At 41.9% G+C, this 18,520-nt stretch overlaps 2 protein-coding genes across 5 annotated transcripts in view; both read right to left on the bottom strand.

The window, feature by feature from the left end:
- Window positions 1–4,772, bottom strand: part of kirrel1b (kirre like nephrin family adhesion molecule 1b) — a 96,177-nt gene extending 91,405 nt beyond the window's left edge. For both annotated transcript variants that reach the window (XM_037787571.1, XM_037787573.1), the window contains exon 1: window positions 4,365–4,772. In XM_037787571.1, coding sequence (XP_037643499.1) covers window positions 4,365–4,410 — 46 coding nt within the window. In that variant the 5' untranslated portion in view covers window positions 4,411–4,772. The remainder of the gene's footprint in view (window positions 1–4,364) is intronic.
- A 3,947-nt stretch (window positions 4,773–8,719) lies between these two features.
- cadm3 (cell adhesion molecule 3) overlaps window positions 8,720–18,520 on the bottom strand; it is a 109,560-nt gene continuing 99,759 nt past the window's right edge. For all 3 annotated transcript variants that reach the window (XM_037786501.1, XM_037786502.1, XM_037786503.1), the window contains 2 exons: window positions 17,221–17,346; window positions 8,720–13,944 (listed from right to left, as the gene is read on the bottom strand). In XM_037786501.1, the coding sequence (XP_037642429.1) occupies window positions 13,826–13,944; window positions 17,221–17,346 (245 nt within the window). In that variant the 3' untranslated portion in view covers window positions 8,720–13,825. The remainder of the gene's footprint in view (window positions 13,945–17,220; window positions 17,347–18,520) is intronic.

Raw genomic sequence — 18,520 nt, 5'->3', positions numbered from 1 at the left:
GCATGTGACAGAAGAAGGGGAGCCAGATCTGAATGGCTTGTTGAATCACGTTTTCTGATCCCAAAAAAAATTGACTGGGTTGTCTTATTTCACAGTTTGTGGGTTGGTAGGCCCTCTAGATACCCAACTGTATGAGCACAAGTACTGAAAAAGTGAGTTTTTCCTGATACATCCCCTTTAAAACAATGCAGGGGGCTGCATTGGTAGGGGCATGATGTTTAAGGCACTAGCGAGGAAATTAAATATGAAGTTGCAATTTAAGTTACAAGTACAACCGAATGCTGAATAAGTCACTCTTAGGCGACCAAAATGATAATATTAACTTTCATGAACTGAAAACACACTGTGAAAGGGTTAAAGTTTTAAGACGAAAACACGGACAACTCCCAGACCGGACAACGCTATGGTAGTGACCTGTCAATCTCAAGGTAGACACACCCTAAAGCATCCCCTGCTTTATAGTCTATCTGACTCTAAATGGAACAATAATTTACTAAATGAACATCATGCTGTATTGAAGAAGACTTGAAACTAGTCATTGAGACCATAAACTCATGTTAACAATGTTTACTGAGGTAATAAATCAAGTGAGAAGTAGGCTCATTTTCTCATAGACTTCTATACAATCAGACTTCTTTTAGCAACCAGAGGAGTCGCCCCCTGCTGGCTGTTAGAAAGAATGTAAGTTTAAGGCACTTCAGCATTGGCTTCACTTCTCAGCCCCGGAGGTAGCCTACTGGCTTAAACTTGACCTTAAGGAAGTGCCCTATTTAAAACTGTGGTGTACAAAAGGTACATTACGCTCCAATGGCTCATATCATTTTAATTTGACTACTTAAAAGCCTCAGGGTGCATACATAATGCACAGAGAGGTTGGTGTTGGTGGTGGGAGGAGATGTCAACAGGGGCCAACGTGGGGCCGAAAAAACAAAAAACTGATTAATCCGCCCATGCAATAGTGGGTATCCCCTACAAAATCACTAGTTGGAAATTATATAATCTCCCATGTCTTCTAATATAGACACTTATATGTCCTATAATATAGGTTGAATAAAGTAGTGGCTCATTACACAGAGATTAGAAACATGCTTGTTGAGCTGTGGTGCATTTTTCCAAATCTATACATGCTGTAAATGCCAAAACTGTTCTGAGTTAACCCACAAACCCCCATCTGAGAGTATTTTTGTAGTTAGATGATTCAGAAAGGAATTACACAACTGTTTGAGGGCGTAACAGTGGAGAGTTTGAAACTAACGATCAAAGACAATCTGTCGCTGTACTAGTGGAATAAACCATTTTGGTGGTGTGTGAAGTCTCTCGGTCATCCAGGTCACGGACTGGTATATATCTAAAAGTGCTCAGTCGGTCAAAGGCAACTTGAAGATGTTTCGGATGAGAGGTGAAACGTTTTCAAGAATTTAAAAAGAAAGTTGCTTTTGACTTCTTGATACATCTTAAGAGACCTTTCTGAGGATCCCTCAATACCCCTGGAGCCCATTTTGGTGTAAACCTGTGCTGATGTAAACCATCAAACATTGATGGTCCAGCTGGGTTGCTGTTGAAGAAGGGACTCAAGCCAATAGGGCCTCCTCTTTCTCTTTCTCTCTCTCTCTCTCTGCTTCCTGAGCGCTCCTGCTCTGCCTCTGTTTATCCTCAAACATCCCCTCTTGTCAACAGATTAGGACTGAACCCCGCTGTCTCTTCCTTTCTTCGTCTCTCTCTGCCTCCATCTCTCTGTCTTTTGGCCTGTCTCTTTACATCTGCGCCTCTGCTCTATTCTTGTGACGGGAGAAACGAGTGGAAGGAGGAGGAGGAGGAGGAGGAGGAAGGGGGAGAAAAGGGAGAAAAAGAAAATCTATGTGTGTGAGTGTGAAAGAGAGAGAGGAGAGAGATGGGACAGGTGCTTGCAGTGCAAGAATTGCTTTGCTTGCTTCGCTTGCATGATCAGGCTGCAAAAATGTTCAGCTCAAGCAAAAGTGCTGTTCAAGAATCGACTCTGAGATACAGGCTTCCTCGCCTGTGGCCAGAGCGGCGCTGGCAGCACAGCGTCGGATCACAGCTGCAACACGCTGCATCGGACCCACACACACATATACACATACAGGGCAGAGCGGTAATTACAGAGGGCCGCAGACGCGCGGTCAACCACACGGAGATGTAGTCGGCCTGCGTTAGGAAGCCAGGCCCACCGCTGGTACCGAGCAGTAAATCAGGCTGCTCAGAGGCAGAGACAGTAAGAGGAGAGCATACAGAAGACACCTGGAAGACCCCAAAACAGGCTAAACACACATTAGTCTGCAGCTGCTGCATGTAGGGGACGGATTCACTCTGATCACATTTACAGGCTTACACTGGCTCAGCTGGAGACACTGATCTGCCGCTCTGCTCCGTTCTGTGTTTCTGATCTCCTCTGTTGGTTCTCTGCTCGTGTTTTCTGTCGGGGTTCTGCCTCTGTTTTGTTTTTCTGCCCTCTTCTGTTTGTGCTTTGTTCATTTATGTTCTTCTCTTCCTTTACTGTTCCGTTCTCTCTCTATTTTGTTCTGTTTCTTCTGTTCTCTCCTGCTCTTTTTCGGTATTCTCTTTCTGCTCTGCTTCGTTTTGTTCTGTTTGATTCTCTATAGCGAGAACAATCAAACTCTCCTAATCTACTTTACCCTCTCTACTCTACCCTTCCATCCGGCTATACAGCCAATACACTCAGTAGCTTTAGCCCTAATTAATCGGAGCTCCTTAGAACATTGATTGATTATCAAAAACGATCGAATCGGATTGTAATCGAAAGACAAATGCATTCATTTATCAATCCAGGACGATCAGACTTTTTGCAGATATATTTCCACCATGTGTATCGCTCTATTCAATCTTATTGTATTATAATAATCTAGTCTATTCTATTCTATTCTATTCTAGGTGGTCAGCTCTGCTCCAGCCTGGGAGCTCCTCCGACTGTCTGTCTGGGCAGATCACCGTCTGTGGTTTATCACACCAGCGGCCTGCGGCACCAGGGACCCAGGTGCTAAAGCAGGTACACACACACACACACACACAAGCACACGCACACTCACACTCTCACACACAGTTGAACTGTTCACATCAGGCCACCTCAATTAATCACCTCTGTCTTTGGAGCCCTGACTGCCCTCAAACACAAACGCACACTCATCCTCTCTCTTGCTGTGTGTGTGTGTGTGTGTGTGTGTGTGTGTGTGTGTGTGTGTGTGTGTGTGTAGAGAGAGAGAGAGCGAGAGGGCAATCTATCAAGGTGATCGATAAATAGGGACATTAATATTAGTAATGGGGCTCTCCTCCAGTCCAGTGAATATGTCTCCGTCTTTATGGTAAAATATGAATTTTTCTTGGCACCTGCACGTTTGCAGCGGGGCCGCGCGCACGGGCACGAGCACGCGAGACTCTACCTGCATGCTAAGAGGAGGACGCTCATGGTCTCTATTATATATCTCTCTCTCACGCACGCACACACGCACACATACACCAGACACACAACAGACACACACCAGACACGCACACACACACACACACAGACTTTCTCTCTCGAGGGACACTCGTGCTGGTCTCCACTCTCTCTCTCTCTCTCTCTCTCTCTCTCTCTCTCACACACACACTTACTGAGATTGAAGGAATGCACGTGCCTGGCGCGTGCGTCTCCTATGTGTGCGCGCACGTGTGTGTGTGCATGTGTGCGTGTGTATGTATGCGTGTGTGTTGGAAATTGATCCAGTGTGACTCATGTTAAAGCCCGGTGACCAGACTGTGCATTGGATCCTCGCCTCATCAATCATCCCCGGGCTGGCAGGCTATGCGCAGTGTGTGTGTCGGTGTGTTTGTGTGTGTGTGTGTGTGTGTGAGAGTGCGTGTGCGCGTGCTTGCAACTCATCCTCCTTTGACCCACACTGCGTTTTGTTTGTGTCACCCAAATCTATCTATTCATGCGTTTCAAAGGTCACGTCAAAAAGCAATGCCGTGTGCAGATGCTCCACATCTCTCTCACATAAACGAGTAAATTGAAGAGAAATGAACGCAACGCGTCTGGACCGTCTCTTTTTTGATTCCCAAAGACCCTGAACACCCCACCACGACTCTGTCCCCTCTTCAGCGCCTGTTGGGATGTAATGATGATGTCCAGGGCAGCACAAATCTATGGCAACATAACACATTTACACATTGTCCAGACATGTAGACGCACACACACACACACACACACAAGCACAGACAGACAGAAAGAAAGACACCCAGAAAAGCGCACAGACGCCCGGACACACACAGCCGGGTAAAAGAAGGGAAGAGGTATTGATAAAAAAGAAAGTTTCCCAGTTGAGACAGAGTGTGTTTAGACATCTCTTTACCTTGGTTTAAAGTGATGGCCAAAGTTAGGATCCACAGGGCTGGCATGGTTCAGCCGAGCTTCAGATTCCTCCCCTCGGATCTGAATCCCCCAAAAGACACCATCAATTCCTCCCGAGCGGATCAATCTAACTGGAATCCTCTTTGAGTCATGAGAGTGAAAGAAGACACATTTAGAGGAAAACAAAACCCCTCTCTTCCTCTCTCCTCCTTTCCTTTCCTTTCTTCTACTCGTTTCCCCTGTTTTTTTCCCCGTGCGTAAAATCAATGTCTCCACTTTTTATTGTCTGTTCTCTCTCTCTTTGGTTTCTCTGTCTGCGTCCCTTTTCCTCTCTGCGCTTTAGATTTCCATTTAAACAGGACTGAATTCCTCTCTCCCTCTTTTCTCTCTCTCTCTCTCTCTCTCTCTCTCTATCTCTCTATCTCCCTCTCTCTCTCTCTCTGCCCCCCCTCCTCTCATACAATCAGTAGCACACACCCCCTCCCTCCTCCTCTTCCTCCTCCACCTCCTCCACCGCTCCAAATCTCCGTTTTGGACTCCACAGAGAGGAGGAGGAGGAGGAGGAGGAGGAGGCGCTCCAGCGGCCGCACCGAGAACTGCGCTTTAAATATTAAAAATCATCAAGTGCTTTAAACTCAGAGTGCACCTTTAGCACAGAGTATTCTGTAGCAGGTATTTTATAATATTTAAATAAAAGTTACAAAATGGTCATGTAGATTTTAGGCATATATTCTCACATAGTTTCACTCGCTTTCGAGCATCCCATTTTACTCACTTTGTGCTCACAAGCAATAATAATGTAAATTCATGTCTTAAAACCTTCTCTTTTTTTCAATCAGCTTGTTGCTATGAGTAACAGGGTCCTGTACGTGAACGCAACATTTTCTACCAAAGTTAGAACCCTTTTTATTTATTATTTTCACACAGTTGGGGAAAAAGTAGTCAGATCCTTTACTCAAGTAAAAGTAACAATACCACTCTGTAAAAAAAGAGACTCTGTTACAAGTAAAAGTGCTGCATTCAAAATTCTACTTGAGTAAAAGTACATGAGTATTAGCAGCAAAATGTACTTAAAGTATCAAAAGTAAAAGTCCTCAATATGCAAAATGAATTTCAGAGTGTTTAATTATGGAAACTTCAAGGTCTCGACGGATTATATATCTCTCTCATATCCTACACAAGATAATACATTATTATCGTATGCTAAAAGATAAAAAAAAAAAAAAAAAAAACATTTGTGGGGGGACTTCAGGGGCTCTTTATAGGGATGCGGGCTTTTAATATTCAACAATGCATCATATTTAATAAGTTTATCACGTTTTGTTTGTAAAATCAAAGTATCTACAGCTGTAAAATAAATGCAGTGAAATAAAAAATACAATATTTCCCTCTGAAATGTAGTGGAGTAGAAGTATAAAATAGTATAAAATGGAAATACTCAAGTAAAGTACAAATACCTCAAAATTGTACTTAAGTACAGTACTTGAGTAAATGTACTAAAGGTTATTTTGCACCACTGTTGTTACATATCTCTGCATATCAGTCTTCATCCTTGCTTTTCTCACACTGGTTTTAGGTGGAAAGAGCTGGAGAAAGATGATGTCATCTGATGTCCCCATTGAGAAACATTTGAATGAAAAAGCTTTGGGTCAGTAACGTTGGAGAAACGAGAGTACGCTAGATTTTAAAATGATCCAAACGAAAGAACCCCATGCAGCCCAGTGGTGCCAACTCTTCTCCAATGAAAGTAGAGAGCAGCACGAGCTCCAAAAGTCGCTAAATCTAGCGAGAAAGTCGCCAAATGAACATAAACAACGAACATGGCTACGGTTTGTACTCACAGCTGTCAAGTTAGCAGCTTCTGTAGTACTCCGGTCATGCGCAATGAGTGCACGGGCAGAATGCGCGCAGGTAGACGCGCAGGTAGACAGACAGGTAACCTGTATGAAATGATTGGACGGGTTATTACAGTCCTGACAGCCACTACCGGATTTTAAACAGGTTTTTTTTCCAGAGCATTTGATTTATTGATTTTTGTTTTATGTTTATTATGTTTATATTTATGTTATGTTTCTAAAATACATTACAAACAAAAAACTTTTCACATTTGTTTATTAAGTCGTGAATATTCACAGTCATAGACAAATTCTGAAAACATGAATAGCCTTTGTTGTCTACTCTAACTCTCTGTCTATATGACAGACCTGTCAGTCAATATGAAAGTAACATCAGACCCAAATCATTTGGGTTTCGATTTTAATGTTTCCTTTTGAATTTGTAGTGTTACTGTTCTCTACACTGTTGGATCACTAAGTTTACCTTTATTCTCATTATAACAAATATTATTATCTCAAATAAAATATTTGCCTTTGACTCACTGTCACTGTGACTTTTTGTTTTTATGTTTGATCTGCTGTATAATACCATTATTATATTGCTATTCAGCTCACAGTATGGCTGCTACTAGAGTACCTGCAGTGACACTAACCTTATGTAACATTTCCATTCCGGTAATAATTCCATTACAGCCTATTCCTGTAACAGGAGTTGCGTCATACTGTATGGACTAAACTAATAACTATAATGACCTCATCACAGTATATGAATTTTGAGTGATATTTTGCTATAATTCTGTTATTTCCATCATTTGTTAGTAGGAACTTACTCTCCGGCATGTTGTGTGTTTAAAGTGACTTCTTTTCAGGGAAGCTTGAGGTCAGATAAACAATTTTCCAAAAATGTTAAAAAATATCAGAAGCTATACGAGCCTTTATATTCTTACAGATACGTGAGCTAACAGTGTTCAAATATAGCATTATGTTGCAGAACATTTATTTGGTGAAGTAAGTATTCTATTGCAAACTGTGCTATTCACTCCAAAGAGGTCAGCCATGACGCTGCACACTTTTAGCTCTTACATTAACAAGTCTTAACTAGATCACATTAGTTTGGTGAAAACTGATTAAGTCTTAACAACAGGACATAAGTTATTAAGAGCAAGTTGAGCAAAAACAAGTCCTTTATCCTCAGACAGATGGACAGAGTTATGGATATCCATCTGTGTGTGAATTACAACCATTTGCCGTGTAATTAGCATAGGTCTGATTATTAACCTTCAGACCAGTATCAACATGTGGTAACAATGTTCCCCCAAACCATAGTCCATACTGAAGGGCTGGAGGCAGGGAGGAGATAGGAGGGATAAAAGGAAGCCAATGAGAGAGAGAGAAAGAAAGAAAGAAAGAAAGCACATTTGTCTGTGAGAGAAAGAAAGCATTATTTGATCATTAATTTTAGAAATAATGAGATAAAGACGACTGCCAATTAGAAATGTAATTCGACTGAATTAAGATTGAAACTCAGTTGGTGGTTTTCCTAATTTTATAACCAACCAACCAAACGTATATAAACATAGAACTATTGAATTATTGAATTATTGCACTGTACTGCCCTCTGTTGGACATTTTCTTTAACTGCTTATGGCTTTTTAGAACCTGTTGATAATTATAGTCTCACATTCAGTGATAACAAGTTGTGTGAATTATTTTATCAAATCTATTATTTATTGAAATGGTAATGTTCCAAACTTTTGTACATAGTAACTAAGGAAACAATGCTTCATGAAAAGGAAGATACTTACCCTTTGAAAAATCAGGATGTTACAAAATATTAAAGAAAGTTCAAAAGCCATTTACAAAAAGTCCTTGTCAAATAAGTCCTTGTTTATACGATACAAAATTATTAATACAAAGATTTGGGTGATATTGATGTGCATATTTAAAGTGAGCTTTATTAAAAAACAAACAAACATTGATTTTGGAACAGAACTTTTTAGTTGCAATGAACGATGACATTTGAAGGAAGTCATCCGAGGCATCTGATTGGGAGTTAAAAATCCTTTATTAATACATGGATGACCAATGTGTTTCAACTCAACAAGTCTTTGGTTCTGCATGTATTAATAAAGGATTATTAACTCATAATCAGTGTGCCTTGGATGTTCTTCAGACTGCCAACTAATACCAAGGACTTCATTCAAAAGTAAGCTGGACACTCATTGTTTTTTTTATTTAATTTGACGACTCACCCACCTGATTATTGACTTCAACATCACCAACACAGAGTTTCTTTACCGAGTGAAACACTCCTAATTTTTTCTTGAGAACTATGTAGTTGTTTGAGGAAATGCCTGGTTGGCCATTTTCCTGAAGCGGTGTAGTAAACTGCGATGAACCTCAACAAGAAAAGGACCAACCCAGGCAGAAAACGGATCACCGTCTGGACCAACATTTCAGCATTCGGGATCAGATCTGATATTGAAAGTTTCTGAACATGAAGAACCAACGACGAGACATGTGAAATTAACCCAAATGCATGTTTATTGAAGTCAACAACTGAACTGGTATTTTAACAAAAAAAACAAACAAAGAAAACAAATACTGTATGAACATCCAACAGACACAAACCCACCACAGCATGCGGTTGGGTCTCGCCTTGATGACATCATCAGCCATAGTACAAATTAACATACATGACAGCACTATTCTCATGTGATATGGATATTTATTCAAAAAGGAAGACTTGTCATCCAAAATAATGAGTTTAAAAACAAAGATGCCGTTTTAGTCACCGAAATAATAACATTTTTGTGAATGCAACACACATAAAGAGTGTCTCCGGAGTCTGTTTGGGGTCGATTAATACACACCTCACACTCATACACAAAACACACGTACACACACATATGCACAAATACACCATAGTCACAGACACCATGCCTGCCGTGCATATGCACAAATGTGTGTGGATGTGCATGTACCCAAAGTGTGTGTGCAAAGTGTGTATGAGTATCCAGTAAAGGCAACACTATATACTGTACATGAAATTATAGAAAAAAATGGTTGTTGAAACAATAAAATGCGAAAAAAAAAGAAATTTCTAACATTCAAGATTTGGAAAAATCTAATTCAAACCAAAAAGAAAAAGAAAATGATTATCAATCGAACTGAAAGTAATACATTTAAGATTATGCACACCTTTTACAAAACATAATGTAAAAATCAATTTTGTTTGTACTACAAAAATAAAAAGATGACTGGCAGCTAGTGTGCGTCTGCCTGAAGAGGAGTTGGTGAGTGGTGAGGAAGGACAGCTCGGTCTGACTCGAGAGGGCAAAGAAAAGCTGCTGTTTGCCGGCATCTGGTGACAGCTTGTCATTACTGCACTGATGCAATGAAATATGAATTAGACGCCACAATTCGACGCCAGCATACCCCTGCATCAGCAGCAGTGGTGGGGGGAAAGCAGAATGAGCCCTACTCCATCAGTATTATCCCGAGGACTGCTGTGTTGAGGAGGTACAGACGGGTCTAACCGGGACGCGGTCTATGTTTGCAGATCAGAGGTCAGCAGGGCAGACCGCCGCGCTCGTCTCAGGAGAGATGCTTGTCGGCACTCGTCATCTCCAACACTATCTACATTTCCAACCTTTTCTCATGCAAGCTACATGCTAGCACACTAACTAAGACGAAGGACAGGACGATAAATTACAGGCAAATACAGGTCCATTAGTTTTTAAAGACACTACACTTTTGTTGAGTATGAGGCAGGTATTCTTTTTCACCATTCACTGAGCAGAATTCGACTTGGGGTTAAATACAAATCAAAAAGGTTACTCTTCAAAGTGGACAATAAGCTCTGTGAGACAAAGCCCATCCTCTGGTCTGCAGACACCGAACACTGTGAACAGCTGCGGAGCAAACGTGGGAATAAACAGTGTTCTGAATTCTTCCAGATATTCATCTCGGTTTGTTTAAAGTTGTCTGGTGCACCACGTCCAAACAGTCTCCGATAGAACACTGTTTAAGCCAAGTTTACACTAGCATCACCCTAAAATTCCAAGCGAGAGCTCTAGGAAGAAAAGAAAAAAAAACACACACAACAGCTGACCCTGCTTCAGGTCACGTCACCCTTTGTGGTATAGCTAGCTTATAGACACACTAGCCGGGCCACTTGCTTTCAAAGCAGCTCGCTAGGTAGCAGTTAACGACAACAGAGAGGTAAAGTCCTTCCCCTTCCGAAAAAAGATTTATAGTAGTTAACGGCGAAAAAATAGATTTTTGATTCTGTTTGAATTGCGACCATGAATTACACATATGATGTTTGGCAATTTAAAAGATTATTTTGCAAGTCAAGAAAGTCAAAGTTTGTCGTAAAACTGCTAAAGTATAAGGTTGTGAAAATACATAACTAGAAAGACTGCTCACCCACTCTCTCGCTGAAGCTACGATGCCTGTCTCTGCAATCCATTACCCATACTACCATACTATTTAGTATGCCAGGAAAAGACTCAGTATGTCCCAATAAATAGCATGTCAAATGCAGTATATCAAAAATACCAGGATGTTCTACTGTAGTATGCAAGCCAGCATGCTTTTCTGTCTATTCTGACCCACAATTTAGCGGATATATGAGCAAGAGGGTCAAAGTTCAATGCGCAATGTTATGACAAAAGTAGTGCGTCCCAATTGTACGCTGCATGCAACAGTACGTACTTTGTAAGGACAGCTGCAGTATGTACTAAAAGTAAAAAGAAAAAGTATGGAACATAGCCAAAGTGTTTCGTACTGGGATGTACTCACACCAGCAAGTTTGCTCGTTTATTCACTTCCCGCCCGATAAAAATACCAGGAGTCACCGGATCAAACACATCAGGTAAGATAACATTTCATCTGTGTGTGTGGAACATAGTTACGTTAGCTAGCTAGCTAGTGTTGGTGACGTATATTGTGCGAAGAGATGTAGTTCACTAAGCGGTTTCACACAAAACTACAACAAACTGGGACTTTCTTGACTCGCAAAATGACCTTTTAAATTGACAAACATCATATGTGTGATTCATGCCACAATTCAAATGGTATCAAAAAATGATTTGTTCCTCGCCGTTGACTACCGTACATATTTTTTCCCATTATAAAGTCCCATGGGGGACACACCGGAAGGGGCGGGACTTTGCCTCTCCATGCGGGGAAAGGTACGAAAAGCACAATCCCTGAACGTTCCCAAGAAGGGTGTACAAAAAACTATCACAGACATTAACTGTCTACGGGTAGACTGACAACAGCAAATGGATTCCTCTCCAAAACACTAACAAAAAGTGCCACAGAGAGCCATCAGCGCACGCCAGCAAAAACCGAGAGACGCTACTTCTACTGTACGTCTATGGACTCCTGAATGAGAGGGAGACCAGCGAGGAGAACCGGACATCGATCAGAAATGGGAGGCGGGAGACGGAGGGGGGGAAGGAGCGATGAGGGGAGGAGAGTCCAGGTGAAGGTGGATCAGGACGCAGACGAGATGATTGATTAAAGAATGGAAAGAATTGGACGAGTGGAGCAGGGGGAAGAGGACATTTACATTCCTAAATGACTTTCTTCAGTGTTAGTGCAGCCCAGACTCCAGCTCGGGCACCCTGCCCACCAAGCCAAACCTTGGCATGTGTACAGTCTGGAGCCCAGAGCCTCTTAGTTAGATTGCAATCAATTTCCACGACCGGGCCAAGTGGAGCTTGCCAGCGCCAAGGCGAACTCCCAACCTTAATAAAACACCGTTCATTTATGGGAACCTTTTGCTAAGCTGGCGAATGATTCCTGCCATACACACACAGAAAAAAACAATAACAGAAAAGGGTTTTTGCCAGGAAGTCTGTCATAATGCATGTAGGAAGTCCTGTTTGGCCCCGTAGTGGAAAGCAAGCAAACATTTTCACCTCCCAGAAGCAGCGACCGTGCCAGCTTCTTAAGAGGAAGTCATGATGTCACTACTCAATGAATTTAGCGCCAGGTGGCCTCGCCAAGACAAGCAGTCTGCTGCAGGGAGAAAGATGGCGGAGTCGAGCGGTACGTTTCAGCGAGGAAGACCACGTGCGGCGCGGCAGTGCTACTCCAGGAAAACTCCACCAAACACTTTGATACCTTTTCGAAAGCTGCGTTCGAACCGAGGTTTTTTGCTACAGTTTAGTGTTTTGGAGCAGAGGGCCGACAAAGCAGGGAAACAAATGGCGACACTGAATGTGGCGCACGGAAAATAAAAGTAAAGAAACAGCATCAAAACCTCGAATACAAGTTGGAAAAATCAGATGTATGGACTCCTGGACTGACAAACCGACAGACACTGTAAACTGTTAACACTGACAGTAACACACTGAGGCACTGACAAGAGAAAATCTCTCATGAGTAGCCAAAAATTCGAAAGGAATAAAAGAAAAAGAAAGAAAAGAAGGAAAACATTCCTTATACAAATATTTGCAGTTAAGGTTAGTTTTCATCGCAACATCATCGTCGTTATTTTTATACTTTTTTTCCCAGATACTGATAGTTTTGACTCTGCATTTCCACGCATGTAATAAAAACAGGCAGGCTTTTTTTTTTTTTTGAGTATATAAGTTACTGTAATGCAGTAACAGACTGTATGAGATACAGGAGAGATGAGAGAGAAAGAGAAGAGGGATAGAAGAAGGACAGAAGGTAGAGAGAGAGTGTATTTACAGCACACCAAACATTTTCTGTCAAGTAAAAAGAATGCTATATAATTCTATATATATATATTTATATATGTATACTGGAGCCCGTCAGCTTGGTAACGCAAGGCGGGAATGCTATCGTTGCATGAGTGTTGCATGTCGTGTGGTTTCTGCGCTGTGGGAAATTCAACGGCTTGTACCAGGGTTTTTGTGATGACGCAGGGACGAGGTTTGATGGCATGAAAAGATTAAACTGTGAGAGAGGGAGATTATGTTTGTCAGTAATAATTTGCTTTGGATGGATTTCTCTGCCACTAGGATGTTTACAGAGGGATACTGCCTTGTTAGATGGAAAGAATGAGGACAAATAAAAAGTGAAAAAGACAGAGCTGGTTTGGTTTAAATGTTGAGGAGACAGGTTGGCGAGGTGTGACAAGTGAAGTATCAGCTCAGTGGATGCCGGAATGTGAGTTACAATTTTGCTTTTTCGAGGCGCTGACAGTTAGAAGTAGGATACGATGGGTAGAAACGTGTTAATGTGTCATTCAGAAATAATTCAGATGTGTTAGTACAGTAGGAGGCTCCTGTTTGTTAATCTGAACATCTACGAGCATTCAAGTCTGTGTGAGAAGAGTTTCCCCCAAAACTGACTCATTCATGTATGTATGTGTGTGTGTGTGTGTGTGTGTGTGTTTGAGTGTGTAACTTCAGTTCGTCCGTATGTCAGTGCAAAATCTCACTTCCCTGTATCAATGCAAAGAGGGTAGTACCAGTTGCTTTATCCTGCCCACAGTTCCTCCCCTCCCATCGTCCCTCCAACCGAGTGAAGAACTGAAGCTTCGTGAAAAAAAATGGAGGTTTTCTTTTTCCCCCTTCACTCCTCCCAATCTCCTCTAAATCCACGTCCTCCAGCTTCTCCTCCACCGCTCCCCGTCCTCTGTCTAGATGAAGTACTCCTTCTTGTCCTCTGCTCCGGAGTGGCCTCCCTCTGCGTTGATGATGGCCGTGTCTGCATCGGGGGCGTCGTCCGAGCCCTTGGCCTCGTGGGTCAGATACGTTCCTGTGGAAGGAGAGAGTCAAAGAGACACAGATGGTGAGAGAGAGAGGGAGAGAGGGAGACAAGGGGGAGGAGAAATAAGATTGCTGAGGCAGTAAAAGTCAAACATTGGAACGGTAAAATGACAAAAGGCCAGTTATAAACAGTGGTGTGACAAGATGTTCCAATATGATGTCTAACTTATCACTTCAGGTACTTTTGCTGCTTCTTTTTTTTTTGCTTTTAATGTGGCTGAGTTACTAAAGTTGTCTTCAGGTTGTGGGCACGGTAGGAGACACAAAGTCACAAGAACAACTAATAAAAAAGGTGTTTATCTGGGTACCATACAAGATTTGTCTTTGGAGAAGTTTTACTTTGGTTATGACGGGTCAGAAGAAAGACAAAACTCAAGTTAAATCCCTGACACCCCGTAGTATGCAGGTCCAAGGACATCTTAAATTCAGTTGAAAAGTGAACATTTTTAGACATCTAGGTTACATATAACCTTTGTTTTCACAGCATTTCAATGACTATATTTCAATGTTTAGTTAGGATCTGCTTCCCAGTGAAATATATAGTATGATCTAGATATTTAAAAAGCTTTTTAGCCCAATTTTAACCAACAGACGTCTTTTGACCTCCAAATCCGTACTTAAAGGGGACACATCATGCTCATTTTCAGGTTCAGACTTGTATTTTGGGACTCTTCTTGAACATGTTTACATGCTTTAATGGTAAAAAACAATTTGTTTTCTCATACTGTCTGTCTGAATATCCCTGTATTCACCCTCTGTCTGAAACACTCCGTTTTACTGCCTGTCTCTTTAAGACCCCCTCCTGAAAAAGCCCAGTCTGCTCTGATTGGAGAAAAATATGGTGCACGTTTGCAAGGGTAGTTCTCAAGCTGTGGGCGGTATATTCTAATGAGCCTGCATGTGACATAGGAAGGGGCGACAGATCTGAATGGCTTGTTGAATCACGTTTTCTGATCTAGGCAGCCCACAAAACACTGACTGGGTTGTCTTATTTCACAGTTTGTGAGTTGGTAGACACTCCAGATACCCAAATGTATGAGCACAAGCACTGAAAAAGTAAGTTTTTCATGATATGTCCCCTTTAAAGTGCTCCATCAAGCCTTTGTCATCCAAGTAAAACCATGTCCCGTGTTTCAGTAGGTTTGTATTCTACAGTTGTAAGATTCAAAGAGCAACTGCACGACTTCTTTTAGATAATTTTGGACCGCAGGGAAGCGAGGGCCAGCCCTGTAAACGTGAAAGTCTGTCCCTGACTTACTGAGTGAGTGGTGAAGTCGGCGTGTGTTATGGTTTCCCCATTGGTCGTTGCTCTTTCAAAATGAATACAGTCCTCAATTACGGCTTTTACAGCCACAATTGACCATACACAATCCAGCCATGTACTATATGTTTTCAACCTAGTCTTGGTCTCATAATGATTATACTTCTACGTTTATATCTCCCTTTTAAAGTGAGCATGAAAGTGCATTCTTGATATTGGAAATAGAAGATTTGACGGAATAATCTTAATTCAAAGTCCACTTAGAAGCTTTTTCTGGAGCTCTAAGCCACATATCATGGTCTTTATCACCCAACAGACTTAAATTAGTTGACTCAGTTGACATCATGTGACCTAGGTATGGAACTTCGGTCATGTGATAACAAGTGGTTGTATACAATATGGCAACCTGACATGGACAAGAGATTGAATGAACAGCAGAAACACCGGGCCAAAAAAACGGCACAGCATCGACTCCCAGACCGGACAACGCCGTGGTAGCAACCTGTCAATCACAAGGTAGCCACGCCCTAAAGCATCCCCTGCTTTATGGTCTATTTGACTCTAAATGGGACCATAATTTACTAAATGAACATCATGCTGTATTGACGAAGACTTGAAACTAGCGGTTGAGACCATAAACTCATGTTTACAATGTTTACTGAGGTAATAAATCAAGTGAGAAGTAGGCTCATTTTCTCATAGACTTCTATACAACCAGACTTCTTTTTGCAACCAGAGGAGTCGCCCCCTGCTGGATATTAGACAGAATGCAAGTTTAAGGCACTTCAGCATTGGCTTCTCACACCTGGAGTTGCCCACTGGTTAGGAAATGACAGAATTTCCAAATTCAAATTCCAAAATCTCATCGCAACTGAGTAAACTCACACCAATGAAATCCGTGAGATGTCATTGAAAGCTCTGGAAAAAATCAAGTGGAACTTGAGTTAAGATTATTTTGTCAACCTACTTTCAAAGTGATTTAAATTTTGGTAAAAACCTTAGGAAGGATAGCTGTCTGGATATTATCCTATGAGTGTGAGTTGTTCCATCGATTGCGTTTGTGCTTCATTAGTGAGAACTGTCTGCATTTACTCTCCACATAATGGCAGCGGAATGACAGGGAATGACCCATTTTCATGTACTACAGTCCGTGTAATTGCTCGCTCCTCTGCTGGCCCGCAAACTGGTACACATTTAGTCACCAGACAGTGAAGCTTCACATTATCATCCCCCAGATCCTACCCTTCCTCTGCACAGGTGCCTTAACCAACTGGAGGGAGTCACTAATGCGGCGACACGGACATGAGCCCTCAAAGACCTGGCATCTGTGAACACTGGCCTCCAAGTGTTCAATATTCAGCTGGAGGCACCAGAGTCGGGGATTGAATATTGTGCACGGTGGTGGTGGTGGTGGTGGTGTTAGGGTGGGCAAGCGTTTATCAACTGCTCCACCTGGGTGCCTAAACGTGTTGAATTTGCTTTGTTTGCATATGTGCTAAAAAGGTGTTTTTGAGACCTGAATACGAGTGAAAAGAAACACAAAGGAACACTGTTTTGTTGTCTCCCACTCACACAGAGCACATAAGCAACCGAGTAACTAACTAACATCATGGCCAGGAAGCAATAACGCTTCTACCGCATCACTTTAATCCCCCCATATGCTGCTGAAATCGCTGACGTAAGGAAATCTAATCTCACAGGAAGTTGTGTGGACCAAACTGCATTAAAAGGCAATGAATAAACATTCACTTATTGCCATTCATTCATTTTCTGCTTTGAGAGTAAAATAAGTGAGGCTTATGCTTAGAATCCGTATGAGTGCATTTGCATTTCTGTGCATTCGGTGCATTTGTATGCATATGCATGTTTGTACGTGTGGCATCTAGCCTTGGTACGCATGTATCCATATTTATAAAAGTGTATCTCGGCGTACGCTCATGCATGCATGCATGAGTGTGCCCGTGTGTGTTCATGTGTCTGCGTGGGTGTGTGTGAGCAGGTGACCTTTGTGTCTGATGAGGTATCTGCCGAGGACGATGAGGAGGCAGAGCAGGATGAAGACGATTACGGCCACCACCCCTCCGATCACCGCGTGGTCAACCCCCGAAGAGGTCGACATGGCTGTGGGGTCTTAAAAAGAGGGTGGCGGGATGGAGAGGAGAGGAGAGAAGAGAAAGGAGAAAGGAGAAAAGGAAGTCATGTCGTAATAATAATGAGAAAGGGAATGGGAGAATGGATGAGAAAGAAAGAGACAGAGAGAGATAGAAAATGAGGTAGAGGCAGTGAGAAATAAGGGGAGAGTGGGAAAGAGAGACAGAGATTGAGAGCAGAGAGCGAGGAGTGGGTGACGTATGAATATTGGTGGAAACGGGAGACAGATGATGAAAGGCAGCAGAAATAGAGAGAGAGACAGAGAGAGAGAGAGAGAGAGAGGGAGAGAGAATAATGGGGAGAGTGACAGAGAGAAGGCAGACAGAAAAGAAAAGAACAGGGGAGCAGAGAAGACTTGTCAATATATAATACCCAGGCACAGCGGCAAACCTTCAGAAGACAAAGACAAGGATATGAAAAAAAAGCCAGGCGAAAGAAAAGGGGCCACCGCGTCACCCTCCATTAAAAATTGTTCGTGACTAACATGCAACAGGAATTGAGCAGTTTACCGACCAAGTCCCAATCACTTGTAAGGACCTTGTGGGAACGCGCGCTGCTGATGTCGGGTGAAATCATCGCCCCTTCAGCATTGGTAATTTCCATCTTTTATGCTCTTCTGTGGAATAAGAAGCTCTGAAAACGCTCAGTTTTGAGAAACCCAAGGCTGGATTAACAACCAGGGAATGTGGGCAACTGATCTCGAGCCCCAAAAGCCCCCAGATCATGTTTTTGTGATTCTTTGATTAAATATAAATTTCCAGTTATCTGCTAGTTTAATCCTGCCATGGTGGATCCCACATCATAAAGACACTATGCTCAAGTATATTTCCTGAAAGCATACTCAAAATTAGTTTGCTCAACGTTGTGTTTAAAGAAAAAAGCTTCACAATATGTGTTTTATTATACTTACTTACATATTTTAGGGTACCTTTGGCTACCAAATAGTACATTAAAATAGCACACACCTGCACTAATTTTACTAAAAGTATAACTAATTATACAAAAAGTATAATTAGTTACTAAAAGTATAATTAGATGACTTAATTTACTTTTAGTGTATGCAAAAACACACTGTTGATCACTTGAATTCACAAAGAGGGAGTTTTTGGTTCATTCAAAGTCAGAGTTTATGACCCGTAGCACTCGTCTACAT

The sequence above is a fragment of the Sebastes umbrosus genome, chromosome 12 (genome assembly GCF_015220745.1).
Source record: "Sebastes umbrosus isolate fSebUmb1 chromosome 12, fSebUmb1.pri, whole genome shotgun sequence".
In the NCBI taxonomy this organism is placed as follows: domain Eukaryota; kingdom Metazoa; phylum Chordata; class Actinopteri; order Perciformes; family Sebastidae; genus Sebastes; species Sebastes umbrosus.
Note: the sequence above shows the minus strand (reverse complement) of the source record. Positions and strands in the feature narration are given on the sequence as shown.